This window comes from Lissotriton vulgaris, chromosome 2_1, assembly GCF_964263255.1.
Source record: "Lissotriton vulgaris chromosome 2_1, aLisVul1.2, whole genome shotgun sequence".
Classification (NCBI taxonomy): domain Eukaryota; kingdom Metazoa; phylum Chordata; class Amphibia; order Caudata; family Salamandridae; genus Lissotriton; species Lissotriton vulgaris.
This window is the reverse complement of record NC_141687.1, coordinates 585166551-585193742: the sequence shown is the minus strand read 5'-3', so window position 1 is coordinate 585193742 and position 27192 is coordinate 585166551. Positions and strand designations below refer to the sequence as shown.

The window sequence follows — 27192 nt, the reverse complement described above, 5'->3', positions numbered from 1 at the left end:
TTCTGATTCATTACTACAGGTGCTGAGTTGGAACACGGCCGGTCTGGCCTCTAAACTAAATATCGAAGAATGGGTCAACATGGTAAATAAATATGACATTATTATGTTCCAGGAGACCTGGGAAACCAAAGAGCTATATCTCGAAGGATATGAGTGTTTTAATATTATACCTCCCCATCCCAAGCATGGCAGACCTTCGGTGGCCTATCAATATGGGTTAGCATCTCATCGGGTGGTAGAGTAAAATCAATTCCCATTAAAAACCTACTTATAGAGGTTATGGACGGGCCTCAAACATAGATTATGTTTTTATATCAGCATTATTAGAAGATCACCTAATTCTGGCAGAGGTTGGGGTACCTACTTTTGGGGACCATAATCCAAACAGAGTCTCTTTTAGGGCAGCTCTGAGACCCAATAATAGAAAGGAGCCAGGGGCTGGTAATAAGTAACCCTCAACTGATAACTTAAGAGTTAAATGGAAGGGCATGGATTGCCCAAAGGTGTTTCAAAAGATGGTAAAAACCTATCCATCGCTTTGTGAGACTTGTCTCACATTGGCCAACCCTAACCCAGAGGCAGTCTCTGCGTTTGTCTTATTATGTGCAGGTATTAAAGAATTGATTTCTAGACCTGTAGCCACACCTAAACCCTAGGTGGTTTGATAACATTTGCTCTAAGGCAAACAGGGAACTCGGAGCAGCCCTAACAGTTTTCCCCAGGGACCCCAACCTTATCAGAGTGTTAAGGCACACTTATAAGAGTGTAGTAAAGCATAGGCAAGATGTGGTTTTAAAAGAGCATTGGGGTATCCTGGCCTGTGCTGCTAAGCTTAATAATACAAATGTTTTTTGGTTAGCCACTAAGTCATTGAGAGCGTTTGGCAATACATCCACTCCGTTAAGCTGCAATATAACAAGTGAAACGTGGGTAGCTCATTTTTCAAAAATATATGCTTCCACGTCTCAATGTGAAAATATTTTTGAAAATCTCACCCTCGTTCAAATTCAAATATCTCTGTCAGAAGTTGGGAATGCAATAAACCAGAGTCTGGGAAATAAAGCCCCCGGCACGGGTGGGCTACCTATTGACCATATAAAATCAAGGCTAGAGTTTTGGGCCCCCTTGCTATTGAATGTTTTTAATAATTTAACAATAACTAAAATTCTAAATACTTGGTCCACATCCATAATCGTTCCCATTTTTAAAAAGGGAGATAGATCTAATCCGAGCTGCCGTAGACCAATCCTCTAATCGACAACACTCTTAAGATACTGGGGAGGATCTTATTTAACAAAATCAGACCTTGGGCAGAGAATGGAAATATACTAGATAATGGCAGTTAGGTTTCCGAAGCAATCTTAGAACGGTGGAACAGTGTCTTAACCTTAATTTAATTGTAGGGAAATATACCATCGCCCGACACAGTCCCCTCTACCAGGCATTTATGGATCTTGCATCCGCTTTTGATTTCGTTAATAAATCCAGGCTTTGGCAGGGCCTTTTAGATTATGAGTTGGATAAAGATATGGTGCATTTTTTAGCTTATTTACATAGGGTTTAAGGACTCGGTGAGAATAACTATGTATGGAGCAGTTTCAGTGGACATAGAAGTTGGTAGAGGCGTCAGACAAGGGTGCGTTCTTGCCCCACTTTTATTTATTTTATCTGTCAATGAGTTACATAATGTTCTGTCCAACCAAGCTACAGATGTCCCAATAATTAATGGTAACAAACTGCCCGTTCTACTATACGCAGATGATGCTATTTTAATGGGGCACACACCCAATGCTCTTCAAAAATTTTTTAGGGGTTTTGTAGCTTTTATGAATAGTCTGAATCTTTGCACAAATTTTAAGAAATCCTTTTTAATGTGTTGTGGTCCTAAAAATGTCTTATTAATACTATTACTTTGGACTCAGATTCACTGCTTTGCACTCGCACTTTCCCGTATCTGGGTTTACAATTATCAGATAATGGTTCCTGGACACGGCATCTCGCATATGGACGGACCAATTTTTAAAAGCAATTAACTCAGTGGTAAGCCTCCCTCAACCAAAAAGAATCGAGGTAGTACTGTCCCTACTTAAAATCTATAGGACACAATGCGTACCGATTATGACCTATGGGGCTGAAATTTTGGGTTTCATAAACTTGAAAAGTGTCCATGCCGAAGAAAACAGATTTTGCAGGACAATTTTGGGTCTATCAATTTCATCATCTACTTTTATTTGTAATAATGAGTTAAGATTACCTTACTTGGAGGATTATATTAGGTCCCGACCCGCCATGTTCTGGCTAAAGGTCTGGCAAAACCCGGCAGCCTCATTAACAAGGGAGATCTTGGCTGACTGTCTAACATGTGACAGGGGTGGTGACATACCGTGGCTTGCGGAAGTACGGGCAAATTTGATAGCAGTTAACCTTGGCCATATTTTTTATAAACCTGACCAATTGGATGGAATTGATAGAAAGACCATCCTCAAAGTTTTATATAAATATTATGAGGATATGAGACATGCACAGGAGTCTACTAAAGTATCCGTAGGACAGTATGTATTAATGGCAGAAGAAGGCGGACCTCCATCTAGTCTACCCGTTAGTTATCTCTTAAGAGACATCACTCGTTGGTAGCGAAGGCTTCTTTTTCGCCTTCGATCGGGTACAATAAAATATCTGTTGTGCTTCCCCTTGGGATATCAACCCAATATTCAGGACTTGGCTTGCCCTTGTGGCAACTTAGGAAAACAGTCTATGCTGCATTTCCTGTTTTTCTGCACCTTTTATCAAAAATATAGCATGCAGCTATTGATACCGTTTTTTAGGACAAGGGGAATAACGGATTTTAAGGCTGCATACAAAACTATTTTCCAGCTTAAGGATGACGATTTAACATACCGAGTTTGCACCTTTTTGAAAATGGCTATTTGTTTGCGTTCTTCTATGAACTCCTGACCGCTGGATTAGAATGCACTATATGCACTTTAGGACTCTATATTCAAATAGGGTAATATGTAATATGAATAATATGCGGGTGTATAGAGCCCTATGTATAGAATCTAATGAGTCTGCCCTTTTTGCTGCTGTGTTTTTAGTCTTCACTCGCACTTTGCACATTGGCACTTTTATACGATGCTGCTATTTGTAACTCTAATGTGATCGAATAATTGGCCTATCCTTGCTGCTACTCCTTGAAATACTCGCACTTTGCACTTTTGCATTTTAGTATTGAAGCTGCTATTTGAATATGTGTGACAACTTTGTAATATCTTCATTGATTAGTTTCATAGTTAATTTTGTTTTATTTATTTTTTAATGATGATGAATTATGTAAATGATTATGAGAGTTGTTTGTGCTTTTATGGATAACGCATATCTGAATAAAGACCAATGAAACTGAAACTGAATGCAAAGGTTCACTTCACTTCAATAGTGTAGGCAAAGAGGAGAGTTGCTATACTGTGGACGCACAGCGCCATACCTGGACACAACCATAGGATACAAGATGATAGATTGTAGAGACTAAGTTGAAATATATATTATGGATCTACATTCTAGGTCTTGTCCTAGGGATATCTGATAGAGACTTCTAGCCACAGATTCCTTACCTTAAAATAATCCTCAGGTGTCATACAGAAGTGGCGTGCTACTGCCTATGTAGGCCATCCCAGCACGCTGACTTCGGTTCCTTCATTTACCCCCCCCCCCCCCCCCCCCCCCTCCCTCAATCAGCGCAGATTCAGACAAACTTCACACAGGCATTTTTGTCTAGCTTTTTTTTAAACATTTTGTCGATGTTGACTAGTATGCCTTTTTTCTCTTGCTATTTTTCAGAGATATCCCCAAAGAAACCTACTGGGTTTAACCCTTGTGGTGCTTGACACAAACAGATGTCTGACTAACCACCACTTGATCTATCTGTGGAGTGGGACCACGACTCCGCACCCTGTGTGGAGTGCAATACATAAACCCCAAGGCCACCCGCAAGTGACCATGAAGCTTTTGGTCATTTGCTTATGCAACTCTGTGCCCCTGCTGGTCCTGTTCGCAAGAGAGGTCTAGGGACTGCTCCTAAAGTTTCTTGCGTTGATCTTTGTCACGATCCCGGACTTATATAGGTATGTCTAACACGTAGAAGTTCAAGTCAATCCCATTTTTGAGATGATGCGAGGGAACAACGCCACAGATCCAGGCTCTGCTCCCAGGTTGTTCCTATGGAGCATGCATCTGACACTGAGTCTGCTACGTGCTTCCGAGTTTCTCACCCCACCCAACTACAAGAATGTTATGAGGCCATGAATCTCATTTTGAGGTACTTGAACCCTTTTGGAGCGCCTTAGAGTCCAAAAGGTTCCGAAGGGTCTACAACTGGGGCTCTGCCGGCGGGAAGCCCCTTGCCACCTGGCGGGTCAACCTTCGACACCAGTCAGGCCCACTGGATCCGTTGGTGGATTGTCTGCAACTTCACAGCCTTCACTGGAGACGGTTCCAGTGGCACCGTTCCTAGTGCCACCAACGCCCATCTGTAGTGCCAATCCCATCATACTTCCTGTGTCCGATACGGAGCTGGACCAGCGTCAATTGACGCAGCGCCGACCAGACCAACACGGTCTAAATCGGAGACGGAGCCCTATTTTCATGGTGGGCCCTCTGAGGAACCCAAATAGGTCTTTCTGTGAAATTGGAAAATTCATGCCATGTCATCTCAAAGAGAGTATTTTTTCAACGGTCATCTATGATACAGAGATAAAAAAGATCTACTTGTAGAGGAAAGGTGTTTGCCTCTCTTTGAATGGAGGTGCTATGCCTCTCTGATTAAATTCAGATAGAACAAAACAATATGATCTAACGGGGAACTGCTACCTGCATCTGACTGATCCCACTTGCAACATCATAAGGACTGGAGACCAGGAAGACAAAATTGAGAATCGAACAAAAATCACAGAACCCTCAGAAGTGGTGGTGCAACATAGGGTTCATTATATGTACTGTTTTTAAGAGTTCTGTGGTCCAGCATGACTTGAAGGATTATCTTGTTATGATCATAATGAAGATACCCATCATGTTGGGCTACAATATTAGATATGAACTTTCTCCTTACCTGTCTTGCTTCAGAGATATGCCGATCAGGACGTTGCCAGGACGGTCGAGAGAGCATCCACAGAACCAGTAGTCCGAAGACCCCAATCAACAAACCCAAGCTATTGGCGAAGAGTGCCTCAGGTGGCAGTGATGAATACCCTGCTGTGTTGTTGCTTGGCTTCCTAATAAGTTACAATGAAGAAGAAGCATTCATTAGATCAAGCAAAATCATGCACAAACAAAGAGTCACTACTTGGATTTACCGATTCTACCTAAAGCAGACCATAAGCTCCATTTATTTCCTTTAAGTCTTTATTTTGACATCCATAGCCCCATTCTCTGTCCTTAATCGGAGAACTTGTTACATGGGGAATAATAAATAAATCTCTGAAGGTTCAAACAGCTGTACTACACCATAGCCCTGTCCCTCATATGCTACATGTTTTTCTCATCTGACTTCCCATTTTCCGCCATTAGGGAAGGGGTCATTCTATACAGCTGCTGTTGTACAAGCGCATGCACTGCTGGTTTCCTACTTTAAGTATTATCTGTATATAGCCTTCTGCTAGTTACTTCCTTGCTCACATTCTTGGGCTACCTTATATCCTAACTAGTAGCCTAGTTCTAAGGAATCTAGCGGAGGTAGGGCACTCATGCCAGAATATGACCACCCTCTAGCAAAGTTTGTATTCTTGTAGTATTCTGGTAGGAGTTTCGATAACCATTTACTTTGATTGCAGAATATCTTCAGTTTGTGTGCCGTGAAGGAGTTTCAGAAGTTTCCTTCCCATGAGGTAGAAGTGAGTAAATACCTATTTTCACAGATTTCTGTTTGCACTGAACTGTTTCTTCTAGATAAACCCTTCCCTCTGGCAGGCAAGGACTTTCTGAATGGAGACTAGCCTGTATCAGCCCTGCTTTCTTGATAGTTGCCCCCCTAGTGCAGAAACATAAGACAGACAATTTATTTTCCTGGAGTTTACTCATCTTTGAGCTGCAAGGATGCCATAACAAGGTGTTGTCAGAGTCAACATTGGCTACGAGGGCCATTTCATTGTTGCCTGATCTGGAAATCCTTGAGACGCTCCAGGAAGTGCCACCAAGAGCTTTTTATTTTAAATTCCAATGTCCTCTAGTGCTGGTATAGATACTCAAACACAAGGCACCATGTACATTCAGGGTGCAGCAAGGAGGAGGGTTTGTGCTCCATTGAGCCCCACATGGGTCCGACTGTAACAATCAGGTACGGATGAGATCAGGTCTGAACTGCAAAATCTGTACTATAAGTTAGTAAACTGCACCTCTCTATCATGAATTCTGATTCTTCTGAGGGTAAGTGGGCTGTTGATGCTTCCTAACCTCTGACCTATTTGGGAGGAAGGGGTGAGTTGGATAATGCATAGAGGACAAAAGATTGTTCTACGTTCTCTACCAAGGAGAATTGCCAGAGGGTCATTACAGGAGGTTTGTCATGAGCTGACCCTGAGGGAGGGGACAAATAATCGCACCCTATGTCACATGAATTCAGATTTCTGAATGACCTTTTTTTAGGTCGAGCAGACCTACCCTCAATGCGTGAGCATTGAAGGTGTCTGCTTCAGACCTATTGTGGCCCGTATTTAGGAATGTGTACAGGTACCAGACGCGCGCTTTGACGAGGTCAGATTTCACCTCGTGACCGAGCGTCTGATAGCTGCGCATGCGCGGTGCAAAGCCCTTGCTCACACACAGACACAGGCAGCCCCCACCCCTCTGCATGCACGCACGCACACACACACACACACAGGCGCGCGCATGCACATGCAGGCATACGGCACACATACAGGCACACTATCCCCTACCTCGCATTCTCTCTCAATCACACACAGTCACGCATGCGCACACACATTCCCTAGCGCGCACACGCACACACGCGCGCACACACTCCCCCCCTGCCCCCCCACCCCCACACCCCCCAGGCATACACACAGGCACGCACGCACTTCACATCAGCCCTGGGCCCCACTCACCGACTGCGCTCTTCCGGCGGGGCTCCTCACGGCGCGGCGTGTCTCCTCATCTAAATCGGGGTTCCCTCAGGTCAGAGGAGCCCCGCAACAGGCGCCACACTCCTCCTTCTCCCCGGCCCCCTCCTGGGGACCCGGGCTACCCCGGACGGCAGGGCGCTCCATGCGCCGGCAGCTCGCGGACCTCGGGAGGCGGGACTTCCGGTCGGCCGCGAGCGGATTGGCCGGCCGGGCAAGAGCTTCCGGGTCGCCGCGGGCAGCGCGGCAGCGCCCTATAATATTTTTGTTTTGTTGCTGGCTTGTTCTACATCTGGCCCGAACAGTCTGCATGCATATTCTACATTCTTATAACCTTTGCGTCTGATATTCTTTAGTTTTGAAAAAAATTTATAGGAAAATGTGCTTCTATTCCCTGCCATTCAAAAATCAGTGGGCGAGTTCAAAAACCTAAAATATTCATATTGTGGCCATTAGTTTGCTGATTGAAGATGATGAAATGACGACGAGGGGGTAGAAATGGTCCCCGCTGGATTTTAAGTCCGGCCCCCTGTTTTTGACATGAAATTGCCGGTTATAAAGTGACATTTATTAGGCGATGCCTTTTTACAGCATTTTATATGGATTAATTTTGAAGCGATAAATGGGAGAGCCGTTTAATCTGCGACGTTTATTCACTCAACGGGCGCTTTTTATGGGGGCGTTTAATGAAGGAGGGGGCTGCGGGAGGCAGTTCTAGCAGGATCTGCGTCTCGACACAAGGGTGCTCTGCCGGCTCCCCCTCCTCGTGTCTCCGACAGCCCCGCAGGCCCCCGGGAGAAGTCACAGTGGCCACAATACATCACCTGGCTTCGTGTTCTGTTGTTTCGCGCTCGGACCTTTCTCAGCGGTCAGGTCATTAAGATTATCTGGAAAAAAGGTGCGCAATTTTTACTGCCAGTGAATAGGTTACAGTCAATACAACGCCTGGATCTTTTCCTGGAATTTTCGGCATTATTTCAGTTACTAAGTCCCTTCCGAGTTGAAAGTATAGGGTGGAGGCAAATGTCAGAATAAATAACACAATCGCAGAGTGTTAGTCTTTGGTGTGCCCTATTCTTCCCATTCTAAATAGAATATCCACCCCCAAACCAGAGAAGTAACCCAGTTCTCATTTAAAGCCAAGTGGTTCACTACAATAAAAAGGTTTGAGCTTTATTCGAAACTATGCGCGCCTGATTCTGTTGTAGTTACATCTCTGTGAAGCCCTACATATGGCGCTCTGGCATGCAATAAAAGTTACTTAATTCTATGTCTCGCCTACCAGTTTTTGTTACAAAACACAGATTGGGGATTTACCAAGTATTTAAAGCGGTTTAGAGACCGTCATTAGTCCGCTTTACTACAACTCTCATGTACTTGCTTCTTATTGGATGGTTTATCTTGTACAGTCTTGTCCATCTTTTGTTTGACTGTCTCCCGGAGCATACCCGAACATCTACCATTGCTCTGATTGGCGGACTTGTATCCTTCCACTGTTCACTTTTAAGGAACTACTTTTTCTTTTTTCTCAAGCACGCACTCCATGAGTACATGTGTTTTCCAGCTCTTTCCACCATGTGCGTCTCCTCTACCTCACTAAATATCAGCACCAGCGCTCCCAGTTTCTGTCTTCCTCGTGCTGCATACCTCCACGAAGGTACCTGCCTTCCACATGCTCTATGTTGCTTTTTAGGTCTCGTCCTATTCCATTCCGCAAGGAATGAATAGGACGAGGCTATTGGGGCTAAACTAAGAGCTAAACTAAGCTCTCAAAAATAAGGATTTCCAGAAGTGCATGTGTCCCGTGCACGTGCTTCAATCTGCCTGCCTGCCTGGCATCACCACATCAAAGCCAGCCATCTGTTGCTTCCCCAGCAGCTTCACTTCAAAGGGATACGCTCCGCCCCCTGCTGCATCAAAGGCTTTCATTTCGCGGCCACGTTTATTTACTTTCATTTCGGGGCCACGTCTTTTCTGCCCCTGTTAGGCTCTTTTTTTTGTACCTTTCTGCCCCTATTAGACTCGTTTTTTCCCCGTTTTTCTGCCCTTCTGCCCTCTGTTAGACTCGCTTTTTTGTGCATTTTTCTCTTTCATTCTCTTTCATTTCTCTTTTATTCTCTGCTTCTTTTTTAAGTATTTCTCATCCTTTCTTTGCCATTTTTTGTGCATCTCTTATTCCCCACCATTCACTCCTTGCCGCTTTTTTGTGCTTTTCTCATTTTCTCTCAGTCCCTTTTCTGTGCTTTTTTCATTCTTTCTCACTCATTCTTTGCTGCATTTTGAGCATTTCTCATTCACTCTGTGCCACTTTTCTGGGCATCTATCACCCTTTACATCTGAGTCACCCGAGAACACACGCTTTGGTCCCCTTAGGGCCCCATCGCTGGTGGAACACACACCGCCCCTTAGATTTCAGTCACCCGGGAGGACACGCATGCTGCACTATATGACATCCACGGGTCAGTGCGCATCGCCGACTGGGGTCCCCACTCACACTCTCCTCCTCTTCGTCGTCATGGCGACTCCTTGACGCCTGCTCTTTGATGTAGAAGCCTTTGCTCAAACAGGGACGGTTGTGCTGCCCTCCAGGGCACGGCACGTTCCATGTTCAAATGCTAACCGGGTGCTCATAGCACGTGGGTTCGTTTCGTGCCCTCGGAGCGGTGCCGCTCAATAGGTTGATAAACACCTGGTTTGCCGTCCGGTTCCTGGCATGCCCTATTAATTACTAGTCCATAGGCATGAGGGCCAAAGAGGGGCGCTAACGCTGCGTCGGTGGCATCTGCTCTCCTCGCTTCTTAACATTTCTAACGGAGCTGGGTTTTTTCTGTTCTGTCGCACGCTACTATCCTTGGGAATGTTGTTGTTACTACAATCTGCAGGTTTTTGGCCATGAAACACGCCTGGGACATTCTGCAGTTGGTGTTTTCTCACACTTCGTTGTTTCGCAAAAGATGGTTAATGTGTTCTTACTCCAGAGACAACAGAATCGATCTCATTCTGTATTGTTTGTGTCTTTGTGTCTGTCTGTCTGTCTATCTATCTATCGGCCTCACTCTATCTATCTATCTATCTATCTATCTAACGCCCTCATTCTATCTATCTATCTATCTAACGCCCTCACTCTATCTATCGCCCTCGCTCTATCTATCTCTCTATCGCCGTCGCTCTATCTATCGCTCTATCGCCGTCGCTCTATCTATCGCTCTATCTATCTATCGCCCTCGCTCTATCTATCTCTCTATCGCCCTCGCTCTATCTATCTCTCTATCGCCGTCGCTCTATCTATCGCTCTATCGCCGTCGCTCTATCTATCGCTCTATCTATCGCTCTATCGCCCTCGCTCTATCTATCTATCGCCGTCGCTCTATCTATCGCTCTATCTATCTATCGCCCTCGCTCTATCTATCGCCCTCGCTCTATCTATCGCCCTCGCTCTATCTATCGCCCTCGCTCTATCTATCGCCCTCGCTCTATCTATCGCCCTCGCTCTATCTATCGCCCTCGCTCTATCTATCGCCCTCGCTCTATCTATCGCCCTCGCTCTATCTATCGCCCTCGCTCTATCTATCGCCCTCGCTCTATCTATCGCCCTCGCTCTATCTATCGCCCTCGCTCTATCTATCGCCCTCACTCCGTCGCCCTCACTCCGTCGCCCTCACTCCGTCGCCCTCACTCCGTCGCCCTCACTCCGTCGCCCTCACTCCGTCGCCCTCACTCCGTCGCCCTCACTCCGTCGCCCTCACTCCGTCGCCCTCACTCCGTCGCCCTCACTCCGTCGCCCTCACTCCGTCGCCCTCACTCCGTCGCCCTCACTCCGTCGCCCTCACTCCGTCGCCCTCACTCCGTCGCCCTCACTCTGTCGCCCTCACTCCGTCGCCCTCACTCCGTCGCCCTCACTCCGTCGCCCTCACTCTGTCGCCCTCACTCTGTCGCCCTCACTCTGTCGCCCTCACTCTGTCGCCCTCACTCTGTCGTCCTCACTCTATCGCCCTCACTCTATCGCCCTCACTCTATCGCCCTCACTCTACTTTTAAGTATTAATTATTTAAAAAAAGCAATTGTTATTTGTAATATCAATACAACTTAGTCACGTAAATACTACACATATTGCATTACAAATGCTATAGGTGTCACATTTGCAAAAGTTAAAAATATTGGCATTGTAAATGACAAAGTTATTAATTTTGCGACTTTCAAAACCAACACATAAATAAAAAAAATTGTCATTTACAATACCAATAGCTCAAACTTTCCTAATGCGAGACCTATTGCATTGCAAATGCTTGTTTAATTTGTCCTCCAAGAACCAATCTTAGGAGTCCCGAGCATCTTAATAGGACTGTCCTTAGACAATCACAGATTCATTCTTGTTATCGATTTGATGTCACTCAGAACACCTCATTATCCTTCTAGAATTCTGTATGTTCTGCTGAACATGATGTTCGCCTCCCTCCCTGCAGATGAGAAAAAGGTATCTGTACATGTCTTGATCAATGAACTGCAGTCTTCATGAAGGCATTTGGAATAATACTGGAAGAGGTTGAGGGAGAAACCTTGGCTGTGAAAAAGATCATTTATCGTTTGAAGATGTCGAACCTGGAGAATAAGGCTTGATTAGTAAATTTTCAAGGTACGAAAAAACCCAGATTCCTTGCCTTCTGAGTTAGCCTGGTAATGCTACTGCTATATTGCTGGTAACATGGACTTCCAACTTTGGAAGGATTTCATTTTCCTCCCTCCGATGAACTTCAGGTACTTCCTCCGACAATACCTTAAGGCATATGGATATATTAATCTTGGTGTTATAAAGTTCCAGGGCTTAAAAAATCTACAACATTGTTACTATTTTGATTTTCTACTTAAGCACAAATCTGTCAAATCCATCCTACTTGGGAACCAGAAAACAATTCAAGTCACAGATTTATTTTCAATTGACAGCAGGGTACCAGTTCTAGTATTTCCTTTTGTAGCAAGATATTTCTGTGGGAGGCAAGAGGCAAGCAGGGTAGGAGAGACGGGTGGCTGTTTTGTAGTAATATGGAAGGGGGTCTCCTTACTCGGAGGACGAACTGGATCAAAGGGGTCTCTTACCACTTTTAGAAAAATTGGAGATCATGCTTCTGTAAGATCAATAGTGCCTTTAACTGGTTAGTTGTCTTAGGTGATAAAAACACATAACCTCTCAGCCAAACAGGCTAGACATATTGGGGAATATGCAGCAGCGGTGGTGAAAGGATTTGTCCGAAGAAAGATTACCTATTGCGGGCTCGACCTTTTTTATTTATTTACACCTGACGGGACCCCCTCACAGGGGAGGCACAACGTCCACCTGAGTGCGCTCTGGGTCTGCTTTATTTCACCCTTTTGAAAAGTAATCTGCCTTTTCTTCAACAGTTTGTAGCAGTGAAAAGGCATGTCCTCTTCTGAAGCAGCAGTTGCGCTCTACAAATGTAGCTTCCTTCATTCGTGTCCATTCCTTGCTATTTAACTGCCAGAAAACCTAGAGGCATGCTGTTGTACGTTGTTATTATTGCTTTTTTCTCTCTCCTTTCACTTTCCTCCTCCTTTTCTCTCCTTTCTTGGTCCTGCCTCGAATGTTGGGAGTCAGAACATTCAATGTGACAGTTGGACCGCATTCGAGGTTCTGGGAGACTGACAGTCACAATGGTTTTCGTCTGCTGAATACACTACACTATTTGTATCAGTACTCTGCTTTCTTTCTCTATTTTTCCTGGTGATGAGGGTAGGACTGAGGCCATTTTGTTGCCGTGCACGCTGTTCCCTGGTACAACCCTTTTCAGTAGCGGTTTCCATCTGCTGCATCTGCATTCCTGCTGAGGATGTTCCAGCTGGGGTTCTGTTTCAAGTGGATGGTCGCCATTCCAGTGTGAAGAGTGGATACGCCAGTTTGCACTAATGTCTGTGCCGTTTGAGCTTGCACCACACCCATAAAGAAGTGTAATATTTGTTTCCAAACAAGACAAAAGTGACTATGTCATGCTCGGATACGTTACCTGTTCTCTTTCTCCCATATAGTGTGGAAGTACCAGCATAGCCTGCAGAAGGCACTCATGGCTCAGAAGGACAAACTGCCAATGACAAAATAATTTCTACTTAGAATACCCATCTTCTTTGGTTGCCTTTCAAGTGCAGAGAAGGGAAGACATCTTTCTTTCAGAGTATGCTTGGACCACCAACTTCTGCATGGCGGGATGTGCACTCGGAGTGAGTCAGCTTGTTTTTTACATGAAAGGGTCAGTCCACAGTTTATCTTTTACATGCAAGTCACTATGAAATTCGGAGCCTCAACAGCTTTCTGAATGGACCTTTGAAATGAATTGTAGTCCTCTGAAGATGGAACAAAGCCTCCGTGTAATTTCGACTCAGGGGAGAGATGAAACCCACTGACGTTTTGCAGTTCAATTAATAAACCCATGTATGAATTTTTAGGATGTAGCAGATTCTGTACGGTCTACGCCTTTCATTTGCTCTGATATCGACACCCGAGTCTCAGCCACTCTTCCTAGCAGTACTTAAAATTACGTTGCTTACAGGTATCCGAGAAAGATTAGGCTCTGAATTGCTGGTGTTGGACCACATGCCACAAACGCTTGAGCCTGCATCTTACATGGTATTGGAATAGAATCTTTTGGAGTGAGAAGGTGCTGAGGCAAGAGGCGTGGATCTGTCAAAGATGTTTAGAGGGGCTGAAGTGAAGGGATGGAGTGAAGTTCATGTTTCTCCTGCAACACTTACATTTCATTAAAGCTAAATTTGAACTCACTGCTTAATCCTGTCTTCATTACAGGGGTCACAAGTTGATGTTTACAGATATTTTGCACATTTATGCTATCCCATAGGTACTTGGGGAATGTTTTGGTGGGCTGATCTACTACCCGACATCAAGTCTCTCATAATCATCGCTCCTGCTTTAGTATTTGTTCAGATGTCTGCTGGTGGCTCGCCAACTTCCTTGGTGCAGTGTTCTTATCGAACAAGTTACTTACCTTCGGTAACGATATATCTGTAAGAAACATTAGTTAGTGTTAGATTCCTTACCTTAGAATATCCCCAGGCGTCAGTCTGAATCCGGAAACTTTTGCGTAGCAGTACCCCTGCGCGTCGGTAGGCGTCGTCTGCAGGCGTCCGCTGCGGCTCCGCGTCCGTCGTTGGCGTCGTGCGCCGTGATGACGTCGCTGGAGTATATAGACGCCGCCTCCGCGCGCTGACGTCAGTTCTTTGTACACAGCTTTTCCGCGCCAGAAAACGCAGAGCCATGAGAGAACCAACACTGGTGCCATTTGAAACTAGGGCCCTGAAAGGGATGTCCTTAACGCTAAGTATCAGTTCGCAGAACGGGGAGGATGGGTGGGTTCGGTAAGGAATCTAACACTAACTAATGTTTCTTACAGATATATCGTTACCGAAGGTAAGTAACTTGTTCATCTGAAAGAAACACGTTAGTGTTAGATTCCTTACCTTAGAATAGATACCCCAGCAATACCAACCCCGGTGGTGGGTCTGCGAACCAATACATTCCTACACCAGAAAGTCCTGGAGGACAGAACGGCCAAAGAAGCCATCCCTCCAGACTGGACTGTCCAGGCAGTAGTGCCTCGCAAAGGTGTGCAGCGAGGCCCACGTAGCTGCCTGGCAAATGTCCTGCAAAGGGGCTCCCTGGCCCAGGGCAGTAGTAGCCGCCGTGGCCCGAGTGGAATGGGCCCTCAGCCCAACAGGGTGCTCCTTCCGAGCCAAAGAGTAGCACGCTTTGATGCACAGAACGTCCCACCGAGAGATGGTACGTTTACACACCGCCCGTCCCTTCTTCGCACCCACGTAGCCAACAAACAGTTGGTCATCCACCCGGAACTGGCGTGTGCGATCCATATAAAATGAAAGCGCACGTTTTGGGTCCAGACGGTGGAGCCGCTCTTCATCCTTCGAAGGATGCGGAGGCGGGAAGAAGGAGGGGAGGGTAATGGACTGCCCGATGTGAAAAGCAGAAACTACTTTGGGCAGGAAAGAAGGTCTAGTTCTGAGAACCACCTTGTCTGGATGAATGGACAGGAAAGGAGGTTGGACAGAAAGAGCCTGGAGCTCACTCACTCTCCTGGCAGAGGTGATGGCAACCAGGAAAGCCGTCTTTAAAGTCAGGAGACGGAGAGGACAAGAATGAAGGGGCTCAAAGGGAGCACACATCAAAAAGGTTAGAACTAGGTTCAAGTCCCACTGAGGCATCACAAACGGAACAGGTGGATACATGTGTGTGATGCCCTTCAAGAATCTCGTTACAATTGGGGACTTGAACAAAGAAGGCTGATCAGGAAGCCTTAGAAAGGCTGAAAGGGCCGAAAGGTAGCCCTTGATAGTGCCCAGAGCAGAGCCCTGCTGGGCAAGAGAGAGAAGAAACAGAAGAACCTCAGAAAGAGGGGAAGAGAGAGGATCCACAGCCTTTGCTGTGCACCATGCCACAAATCTGTTCCACCGACAGGCGTATACCGACTTTGTGGAGGGACGCCTGGCTGCCAGAATTACATCACAGACTTCAGGAGGCAAGTCAAATGGCCTCAACTGCCGCCGCTCAATCTCCAAGCATGGAGGTGGAGACTGGACAGGTTCGGGTGGAGGACCGTCCCCTGCTGCTGCGACAGAAGGTCCTCCTGAAGGGGCAGGCGGATCGGGGGACCGACTGACATGCTGAGTAGCTCGGGATACCAGTACCTTCAAGCCCAGTCCGGAGCCACAAGGATAACTTGGGCCCGGTCGCGCCTGATCTTCTTCAGCACTCTGGGCAGAAGTGGTATAGGCGGAAAGGCGTATAATAGACCGCAACTCCACTCGCGCCGAAAGGCGTCGCCGTGCGAGTGCCGTCTTGGAAACTCCAACGCGCAGAACTGATGACATTGTGCGTTCTCTTCTGTGGCGAATAGATCTAACCAAGGCTCTCCCCATCGCAGAAAGAGGTACTTGCGCCACGTCCGAGTTCAGACGCCATTCGTGATCCATCGAGCACCGACGGCTGAGTTCGTCCGCCCTGGCGTTCAGGGAACCTGCCAGGTGTTGAACCGTCAGAGTCACGCCCTGACGTTCCAGCCACTGCCAGAGGCGCAGAGCCTCCTGGCAAAGGGTCCACGACCCCACTCCGCCCTGTTTGTTGCAGTACCACATGGCGGTGGTGTTGTCGGTGAACACCTGCACTACACTCCCGTTGACAAAGGGGAGGAATGCCTTCAGTGCTAGACGAATAGCCCGCAGCTCCAACAGGTTGATATGGAGCCGGGACTCCGCCGGAGACCAGATGCCTCTGATCTCTGCCTCTCCCAAGTGGCCACCCCAGCCCTAAAGGGACGCGTCCGTCACGACAACGTGCACCGGTTGGGGAAGGGAGAGGGATCTGCCTCTGACCCAATCGCGGTCCGTAAGCCACCACTGCAGTTGTCTCGCAGTGCCCTCCGAGATCAAGACGTGGTCGGACAAGTTGCCCTGATGCTGGGCCCACTGAAACTTCAGGTCCCACTGCAGAGCCCGCATCCGCCACCGGGCGTGATGCACCAGAAGGATGCAGGAGGCCATCAGCCCCAGCAGCCGCAGCGTCAACCTGACCAAAACCCGGGATAGCGGCTGAAAGATGGGAATCAAAGCCTGTATATCCCGGACCCGCCGTTCCGGAGGATAAACCCGAAACTGCGCCGAGTCCAGAACTGCCCCGATGAAGAGGAGCTTTTGAGAGGGACACAGGTGTGATTTCGGCACATTGATGGAGAACCCCAGGTCGTGCAAGAGGTCTGCCGTCATCTGAAGGTGGTGGACGACTGTCTGGGGCGAGCCCGCCTTCAACAACCAGTCGTCTAGGTATAGGAAGACTGAAACCCCTAACCTGCGCAGATCAGATAGGCTGCGTCCACCGCCATCACCTTTGTGAACACCCGTGGGGCGCTGGTAAGGCCGAAGGGGAGCACGATAAACTGAAAGTGCTCCTGGCCGACCGTGAACCGCAGGTAACGCTGGTGGGCCGGCAGGACGGGGATGTGAAAATACGCATCCTGCAAGTCCAACGCTACCATCCAGTCTTGTGGGTCTAGAGCAGCCAATGTCAACATCCGTAGATCCAAGATAGGACGTAGGCCCCCCTTGTCCTTCTTGGGTACCAGAAAGTAGTGGGAATAGCAACCACGCCCTACTTCTGGCCCAGGAACGCGCTCGATGGCCCCCTTGGCCAAGAGGGCCGTAACTTCCTCCTGCAGAAGCGTCAAGTGGTCCCCCGACACACGGTGGTTCTGCGGTGGCATGGCTGGAGGAGTGGTCTCGAAGGGGAGGGAGTAGCCCCTTCGGACGATTTGCAGCACCTACCTGTCCGACGTAATTGTGCGCCAGTGAGCGTGGTGATGGCGAACCCTGCCACCCACCGGCGTCACATGGGGCCGAAAGCACGGACTAGGAGGACTTTGAGGCAGATGCTGCGGGGGGAGGTGTGGTCTGACCCCGCCGTTGCCCCCGACCGCCGCCTCGGTGGTTTCCACGGCCCCCACCGCGTTGAAAGGATTGTTGCGGCGCGTGGCTGGCAGCACGTGTGGGGACGCCCCTTCCTTGGCCACGTAAGGAGCGAAACGAACCCGTCTGCTGGCGCTGGGTCGAGAGACCCAAGGACTTGGCCGTGACCCTGGAGTCCTTGAAGCGTTCCAGCGCATGGTCCGCCTTGTCGCCAAACAGGCGACAGCCATCGAACGGCATGTCCATCAATGCAGACTGGACATCTGCCGAGAAGTTGGCGGATCTCAGCCAGGCGTGGCGACGAATCGCCATCGTCATTGACATAGCTCTGCCCAGCGAGTCGGTCGTATCAAGACCACACCGTATAGAATATTTAGCTGCGTCTCGGCCCTCAGCCACAGCCTTGCCGAGTTTTGCCCTCACCTCCATGGGGCATTCAGGCAGCAGGTCCGCGACCGTATCCCACACAGAGTGGGTGTAGCGGCCCAAGAGGCAAGCGGTGTTGCAAGACCGCAGTCCCAAACTCAGGGACGAGAAGACCTTCTTGCCATACTGGTCATACCTCTTGGATTCCCGATCGGGCGGTCTGGGAGGTAGAGGCCTGGATCACCAGACTCTCGGGGGTGGGATGGGTGGACAGGAATTTGGGGTCGTCCGGACAAGGACGGTGGCGTCTGGCCACGTTCCGATCAACAGGCGAACCTGAAGCGGGCCTGGACCACGTGCCCAACAGAACGTCTGACAAGGCTTCGTTATACGGCAGCAGTGGCTCCTGTGGGCATGACTGCGGTTTGAAGACCTCGGTGAGGATGTTAGGCCTCACAGCCGCGACGGGGAGCTCAAGGTGTAAGGCCTTGGCAGCCCTCATCAGCACCACTGAATATGCAGCTCCCTCCTCCGACGCCACGGAAGGAGGAGAGACAAAGCCAGGGTTAGGAGAGTCGTCCAGACCACTGGCGTCCCCCAAATCACCTGTCCAGTCCGGGTCATACTGGCACTCACGTGACAGAGGGTCCTCAGACCCCTCCCAACCTTCTCCGTACTCTTCATCATCTCCATACTCGGAGTCAACGATGTAGACCGGCTCCTCGGGGTGCACAGGCCCCATCGGCGTCGAGCCCGGCGTCGAGCGACGTCGGTTCGACTCCGCGTCCGGAGTCGGGGAAGGAATGGGGACGGCGCCGCCCGGAGCCGGCGCCGGACCCCCGGTGCCGGCCGGAGCCGGCGCCGGAGAACCGGCGCCGCGCGGGGCGGCATCGGGGGTAACCCCGATGGGATCGGCGCCGGGGCGGCCGGCAGACCACCCGGCGTCGACCCCGAAGGTCCTTGCGGCGCCGGGGTCGGAGCCGTCGGCGGCACCGGGCCCGGAGCACCCGATGGCGTCGAGCCAAGGACACCCGAGCCGCCAGGGCCCCCAGACGGGTTCACCGGGCCCGAAGGCGCCGGAAGTCCCGTCAGAGAAGTGAGCGACCTCATGGCCATGAGGAACGCCTCAATCTCCTCAGGCGTCGCACCTTGCCCAGGGACCGGAGGGTATGGAGCAGGCCGGGCCGGCGACTCTCGCGGAGCCGCGGGGTTGGGGTCACCCGAACCCCCGGCCGCGTCGGGGGGAGTCGGGGGTACGATGACGTCGCCCCGACTTCTTGTGTTTCTTACCTGAAGAGCCCGACGAGTGGTGACGACTTCCAGAGCGTTCGGCGCGGCTCCGCGACCGCTCCCTCGAACGCTCTCTGGACCTCCGGCCGGACCGGGACCGCTCCCGACGGGGGGCCGACACCCGGAGCTCAAGCAGCTTGCGAGACCGCTCCCGTCTAGCCTTGTTAGTGAGAGCCCGGCAGTCGACGCAGGCGTCCACGTCGTGGTCGGGGCCCAGGCACCGGAGACAGAGTCGGTGATGGTCCGTGACCGACATCGTGCGGTCACAACCGTCACAATTCTTGAAACCGGGCATCCTACCAGGCACCAAAAAGAGATTAGAAGTTAAACAAAGTTGGTCAAAAGACCGGAGTACTGCTCTTCGGATCTGCGCTTACTGGCGCGGAAAAAAGAAGAACTGACGTCAGCGCGCGGAGGCGGCGTCTATATACTCCAGCGACGTCATCACGGCGCACGACGCCAACGCGGCGCGAGCCACAGGGGACGCCGGCAGACGACGCCTACCGACGGCCAGGGGTACTGCTATGCAAAAGTTTCCGGATCCAGATTGACGCTTGGGGATATTCTAAGGTAAGGAATCTAACACTAACGTGTTTCTTTCAGATACCAGGATTTTTGATGTTTTAGTGCTGCTCAGATCCTAAGATTATCTCTGTCCTAAGGTGTACCTGACCCTCTGCACAGCAGGGGCGGAAAAAAGTGTTTTGACCAAGGAAGGCACTTGTGGTGGATTGCCAGATGTATTATGTTTAATGAACAATCTGAAACCCATTAAGAACAGGCAGAAATAATAGACTCACAAGCAGACAAAGGAAGCAATTTTTTGGTCTTACTGAACCTGAGAAATATCTTGGCTGTCAAGGATAATTCCCATGTCCTTGACTCCGCTGGATCTTAGACAGCCATCCTCATGTTCAACCAGAACCTGGGCAGAGCCATCCTATTTTAAGACCAGTGGCTGACAGGGTAAAGAATATGTCTCAAAAGAGAAAACCCTGTTGGGGATATTACAAGACTGAATTAATTCTATGTTTCTTTATTTAAAGGGATGGAATGTGTTATGTCTATCTCTTCTCAGTTTTTCATCTGTTCCCCTTTGCATATATTCCTTTTAGTTAGTTCCCTCCTCCAACCTTCCTATGGGCGTACCTTGTTTGGGTTTGAAAGTTCAAGGGTGATGGTACAAATGTTAGAGGTAACTACATTCTGAAGAGGATGAAGTGGAGGGATAGAGAAGATGTGAAAGTCCAGTTTGCCCTGCAAGGCTTACATTTGATTAAAGATGAACTTGAACTACCAGCTTGATCCCGTCTTTATTACACTGGCATCCAGAAAAGAGGAACCGACATTACCCAAAAATGCAGCCCCTTTATGCAGTAGCTGCATCTCCTCCAAGCTTGACGTTTCCAGCCATATAGCAGGAGCTACTTGGGCACCATCTAGTGTTGACTGGGGGCCCTAATGCAAAATCTTCATGATCCAATCTGATGCCTGGAAGACCACCCAAGACAAGGACCCCGAGAGAAAACTTGATTTCAGAAGTACAGCTTTAATGTTCCTCTGTCAACCATACTGCTTAAAAGACTCATTACTTACAGGCTGAATATCAGCTTTTCATTAATTCCAGCAATGGCAGAAGCCAACGAGAGGATGAAGATGGCTGACCCAAAGCACATGTGGATTGGTTTGTAGGCACTGCTGAACCAGGCAGGCAGCAGTGGCAAGAGGAAGGCGCACAGTCCTGACATCCACTACAAACAAAAACAAAAATGGTCAAACAGATGGCAGGAAAACAGAGTTATGATATATGATGAGAAGCTGTACGGCTGGAGAGAACAAGGCACCTCAAAGAGAAAGAGAAGCATTATAAGCGTAGACTCAAAAATAAACTAACAGTGCGTAAAGGGGCCATGGAAAAGTCGAAAAAACAGCAAATAAAGTCAATAGAAAGACTGTAAATTCAATGGATAACAGTAATGTGAAAGCAATGGCCAGAACACGTGGCCACTGTTAGTGGTGAGAGACTGTAAGCTTGTAGACAGGCGACCAGGGGAGACTGCCAGACTAAAGATCACAATAGTAAGAATGACTGCAGTGAAGAGTCAAAGAAACTGCAGGAAAGAACCGATATCATCTCACCAGACGGAGCAGGAGAGACTGCCACATACAAGCCAGCTGTAAGAGTCTACAAAATAAAAAGCCAATCGTTATGGGTGGCGGAGAGAGACTGCAAGCAGTTAGAAAAGTAGTGGAAGGGCAGGACAATTACAAAAGAGATGAAACACAAAGTCACTGCTTGAAGTGGTGAATCTTACAGACAGAAAGTTTGATTTGCAGTTGGTTGGTGATGGTAAGTCCGCCGATTTCCCGAGGTAATGCTAAACTGGGATGATAATCCACTGGTGGCATTATGAAGCCACAGAAATAATGTGGAGGAAGTTCTTCTGGGGGACTTTCCATTGGGTTTAGCACTTTTGATAGAAAGTAGATTTTCTGCTACCATTTTACTGAAAAAGTGTTCCATTCATTCATAATAACACAATAGTATTGTAGCATTTTTTTTTTATGGAGCGAAAACCTACATGGACGCATAATCATACCTGTGTTGGGTATTACAGTAGATATCCACCATCATAAAGTGCTCAAATCGGAAAATGATTGGGTACACTGGAATTACGATGCTAAGGAAAACATTCTAAACGCGAGTGTGATACTTTCACTATAATCTGCACAATGTATTATTTTGCTTGTAATTTTGGCTATAGTATGCCTTAACCTTCAATAATAATTTGGGTAACATAGTAACCAGAATATATAGACCAAGCATCAATGACAATAACACAATACATAGTGGGCTCGCAAAATGCCTTATTGTGCCTAATTTGATCCCTGCAGACAAAACATTCTGAATAAAAACAATATATAAAGTGTCCTAGGGGACCTCAACTTCCACCTGGAGAGCAACAATGACAGCAACACCGCCGCCCTGCTGGACAACCTCCCCAACCTCGGACTCAAGCAACTGGTGAACACCCCCACCCACTATGCCGGCCACAAGCTTGACCCCATCTTCTCCTCCAGCAAGCACATCTCCTTCAGCCACTCCACCGGACTACACTGGACAGATCAGAGCTGCGTCCATTTCAACTTCAGGAGAACCACGACCCACCACCACCCGCAACAGGTTTCCCGCAGAAGCTGGCACAAGATCACCACCGACCAGCTCACCACCTCCCTCAGACAGAACCCTCCCACCAACACGCAGACCCCAACAAAGCAGCCCGCAACCTCACACAGTGGCTCACCAACTGCGCCGATGACCTTGCACCACTGAAGAACCCTCCCAGCAGACCCGGCAGCAAGAAAGCCTCATGGTTCACCAACAACCTCAAAAACTCCAACAAAACCTGCCTCACCCTCGAGAAAGCCTGGTGCCATGACCAGACAACAGAAAACAGGACAGCCCTCAAGAACGCCACCCGCAAACACCACCAGCTGATCCGCACCACCAAAAGGACAACATTCAAAGAACGTCTGGACAATAACAGCCACAACAGCAAGGAACTCTTCAGCATCGTTAAAGAGCTCTCCAACCCCAGCGCCTGCAACAACGACATCAAACCCTCGCAAGACCTCTGCGACTCACTCGCCTCGTTCTTTCACCGCAAGATCGCCGACATACACAACAGCTTCGGCGCACAGACCACGCACCCTACCACCGAACCAGCGCCCCCACCACCACCCTCTGCACCTGGACCTCGGTCAGCACCGAAGACACCACCCGCACGATGAACACCGTCCACTCCGGCTTCCCAACCGACCCAGACTCCATCATCGCACACCAACTCCGGGACATCATTAACAGCTCCTTCGCATCCGCCACCTTCCCAGAGAGCTGGAAACATGCCGAGCTTAGCGCCCTCATGAAGAAACCTACCGCGGACCCCACGGACCTCAAGAACTTCCGCCCCATCTCGCTCCTCCCTTTTCCGGCCAAAGTCATCGAGAAGACCGTCAACAAACAACTCTCCGCCTTCCTCGAGACAAACGGATCCCTCGACCCCTCGCAGTCCGGTTTCCGAGCAAACCACAGCACCGAGACCGCCCTCATCGCAGCTACCGACGACATCAGGTCCCTGCTCGACAACGGGGAAGCAGCTGCTCTCATCCTTCTGGACCTCTCAGGAGCCTTCAACACCGTTTGCCACTGGACCCTGATACACCATCTCACCAACACCGGAATCCAGGAAAGGCCCTGGAGTAGATCATCTTGTTCCTTCCCGGAAGAACCCAGAGAGTCGGCCTTCCCCCATTTCTGATCCGCGGCCACCGAAGTCATCTGTGGCGTCCCACAAGGATCCTCGCTCAGCCCCACCCTCTTCAACGTTTACATGAGCCCCCTCGCAGCCATCGCACGCCAACACAACCTAAACACCCTCTCCTACGCTGATGACACCGAGCTGATCCTCTCCCTCACCAACGACCCCAGGAAGGAATGAAAGAAGTCGCGGAATGGATGAAGCTCAGCCGTCTGAAACTGAACTCAGACAAGACGGAAGTCCTTATCCTGGGCCCCTCTGCCTGGGACGACTCCTGGTGGCCCCCTGCCCTGGGCACTGCCCCCAAGCCAACGGACCATGCTCGCAACCTGGGCTTCATCCTGGACTCCTCCCTCACGATGACCAAACAAGTCAACGCCGTCTCGTCATCCTGTTTCAACGCCCTGCGCATGATTCAAAAGATCTTCCGGTGGATCCCCACCGAAACCAGGAAGACGGTCACCCAGGCCCTCGTCACCAGCCGACTGGACTACGGGAACACCCTCTACACTGGAACAACAGCCAAACCCCAGAAAAGACTCCAGCGCATACAGAACGCTTCTGCACGACTCATCCTGGACAACCCCCGTCACAGCCACTTCTCTCCCCATCTGAAAGACCTGCACTGGCTCCCCGTCAGCAAGAGGATCACGTTCAGACTCCTCATCCATGCACACAAGGCTCTCCATGACATGGGCCCCAAATACCTCAACAGCTGCCTCACATTCTACATACCCACCCGCCAGCTCCGATCCGCCAGCCTCGCCCTCGCCACCGTCCCACGCATTCGCAAAGCCACAGCCGGAGGAAGATCCTTCTCATACCTGGCGGCCAAGACATGGAACTCCCTCCTCACCCACCTACGGCTGACCCAGGACCATCTCTCCTTCAGGAAACAAGTCTAGATCTGGGTCTTCGAGCAGTAGCGACTCCCCCTCCCCCCAGCGCCTTGAGACCCTAACGGGTGAGTAGCGCGCCATACAAATTTGTCGGATTGACATACGTTTGGCAGAATTCCATCAGAACCTGTAGCTCCTGCCCAGGTATGACCACCCAGTGCCTTCTATATTGTTGCTAAAAACTGCCTGACGCCACCATATCAGATAAGTGAATCTTATGCTGGGGACACTTGAACTACATGAATCTGCTGCTGTAGCTTGGTGCTGAGAATTTCCAAAATTAGCTGTCAAATTATGATAATGCGAGTGCCTAAAGAGCAGGGTAAAGCCAACGAAACAAGTGAGCTTTAATAATGCATTTTAGAGGTCCAAGATCCTCCAAGTTGAAAGCTTGTATCTAGGATTAAACCCAGGTTCGTTTAACTGTATGAACACATAGTTTACTGTATGATTCCAGCCATATTTACTTAGGCCAAACGTTTGGAAATGTAACAATTAACATCCTTTCAGTCTTGATTCGGTTAGTTTTAGCTGATCCACTTACATTCTTGAGGAGCTGGTTAATTAATGGGAGACTTTATTTGATAAGTTTATATTTTATTTGAAAAGTTTTATATAGCACTGGCTAGACCCGGGGTATCAGAGCGCTTTACATGAAAATAGGCAAACGGGAAAAACAGTTGAACAGGATACCAAATGCAGAAAGCGAATACATCATATTATAAAAATAAGCGAGGTAAGGAGTTAGGGTGAAAACGTGCGATTTCAAACAATGTAGAGAAAAAGAAACAAACATAATATACATGGGGTATAAGTCAGTGTCAGAGAAGGGAGGAATGTTATGAGCAGTGGGCGAGTGCAAAGATGGTATGGAAAGAAACTGACAAAAACGAAGTAGGGGGAAGAAGAAAGTTCAGTCCATGTGGGGATTAAGGACCCCAGTATAAGTTGAGAAGGTGGAGTTTGAGGTCTTTTTTAAAGTTGATGTAGGTGGGGTTGCAGCGCAGGTCCATTGGGAGGGAATTCCAGATGCTCGTAGCCTTCCCTGAGAAGGAGCGAGATTGGGTGGATTTCTTTTTTAGCAGTGGGGGGACTAGGAGGAGCGAATTGGTGCTTCTCATCAGTCTGGTGCAACCCACCTTTTTGAGTTTGTTTGTTAAGTATAGCGGGGTTTGTTGGTGAATGGCTTTGTGTGTGATGCAGGCGGTCTTGTAGAAGCATATTCCATCAATAGGGAGCCATTTAAGGGCTTTCAGGGCTGGGGCGATGTAGTCAATTTTTTTATAATCCATGATGAGTCTGGCTGCCAAGTTGAGAACAGCTCTAAGTGGGGCCAGGTGAACTTTGGGGGTTCCTGTGAGGATAGCATTGCCATAGTCTAATCGAGAGAAGACTAAGGAATGGACAACTGATTTGAAGTCATCAGAGGGAATGAAGGGCTTGATTTTCTTGAGGTGACGGAGAGTGCAGAGTGCTCCTTTGGCAGATTTTTTTATGTGGTCTTTAAGGTCAAGCTTTTTATCAAGCGTGAAACCTAGGGATTTTGCCGAATCAGATAGGGAAAGTGAGCAGTTGAGGGCATTCAGGTCAGTGATCCAGCTTTGGATGGGGAGCCGATTGTTTTTAGGTGAGAAGAGAATAATTTCAGTTTTTTTAGTGTTTAGTTTAAGATGATTGGCGTAGAACCAGGATTGGATCTTATTCAAGGTAGACTCATGGAGGACATACGCCTGGCCTGGACATACACCTCAAAAAGGTCTTTACCATTAGAGATTACACAGCAGAGTCATTGGCTCATTTTGAATACATCACAGATTTCAAAAACAAAGAACGTGAGGAAAGCAGCCATAATCAACAGAAAATAGCCACTGACTGGTTTTGAGGTCTGAGAATAAATGAGTAAAACTTGGTAATTCAAGTTTAGTTAACGAAGTCTGTACACCCCCCAGCAAAAACCAGCGTTCGGCCATCGCACCGAAATTGTGAGCGTATAATATATCAAATGAAGACTACATGTGATTTACAGAGAATATGCTATGAACATTCTTTAACAGCTAATGTGAAACTTACATGTCATGGCCTTGATGAAGCAGCATGTTGTCGTGAAACACGTGTTGGCCTATGAATAATATCTTTTGATACAAAAGTATCGAATAAACTCACAATTGATTACCTACATTTTGATTACTGAGTTCTACTCATTTAGTCTCAGGCCTCAAAACCTGTCAATGTTTACTTTATTTACATACAGGACTGGAGGGTGTGGTTGTAATCTCTTTTGAGATCAGTCTCAACCCCTTTGAGAGGGCCTCTGTTCCCCTCTCCTTTAGATTTTGCAACAAAAATAGCAACTAACTCTAAAGCCATTGCTCATACCTCAGCCAATACTCTTTCCTCTGGAGCAGACTCAGAAAACCTGAAGCAGCTGCACTGGCTGACACAAGGACAGGTCGAAAACCTAGCAGACTGCACAAATTCATTAGGAGAAAGCCCTCTTAAAATGTCCAATGCCATCAGTGACTGGGAGCAGTACTGTAGGATCCCGATAACAAGGCACAGAAATAAGAAAATCTCCCCTATATTGCCAACTACCAAAAAGAGAATCACCCCATGGATGACAAAAAATATCATCATGGCTAAAAGAGTACTAGATCGGGACTACCGCCTGTTAAAATGTAATCATCTAGTGAAGGAACAGCAAGATGAAGTCAGGAAATT

General features: G+C 48.5%; 1 protein-coding gene across 2 annotated transcripts in view; it reads right to left on the bottom strand.

Moving 5' to 3' along the window:
- CYB561A3 (cytochrome b561 family member A3) overlaps positions 1-27192 on the bottom strand; it is a 186720-nt gene that overhangs the window by 31946 nt on the left and 127582 nt on the right. For both annotated transcript variants that reach the window (XM_086955609.1, XM_086955608.1), the window contains 2 exons: positions 20853-21007; positions 5102-5264 (listed from right to left, as the gene is read on the bottom strand). In XM_086955609.1, the coding sequence (XP_086811735.1) occupies positions 5102-5264; positions 20853-21007 (318 nt within the window). The remainder of the gene's footprint in view (positions 1-5101; positions 5265-20852; positions 21008-27192) is intronic.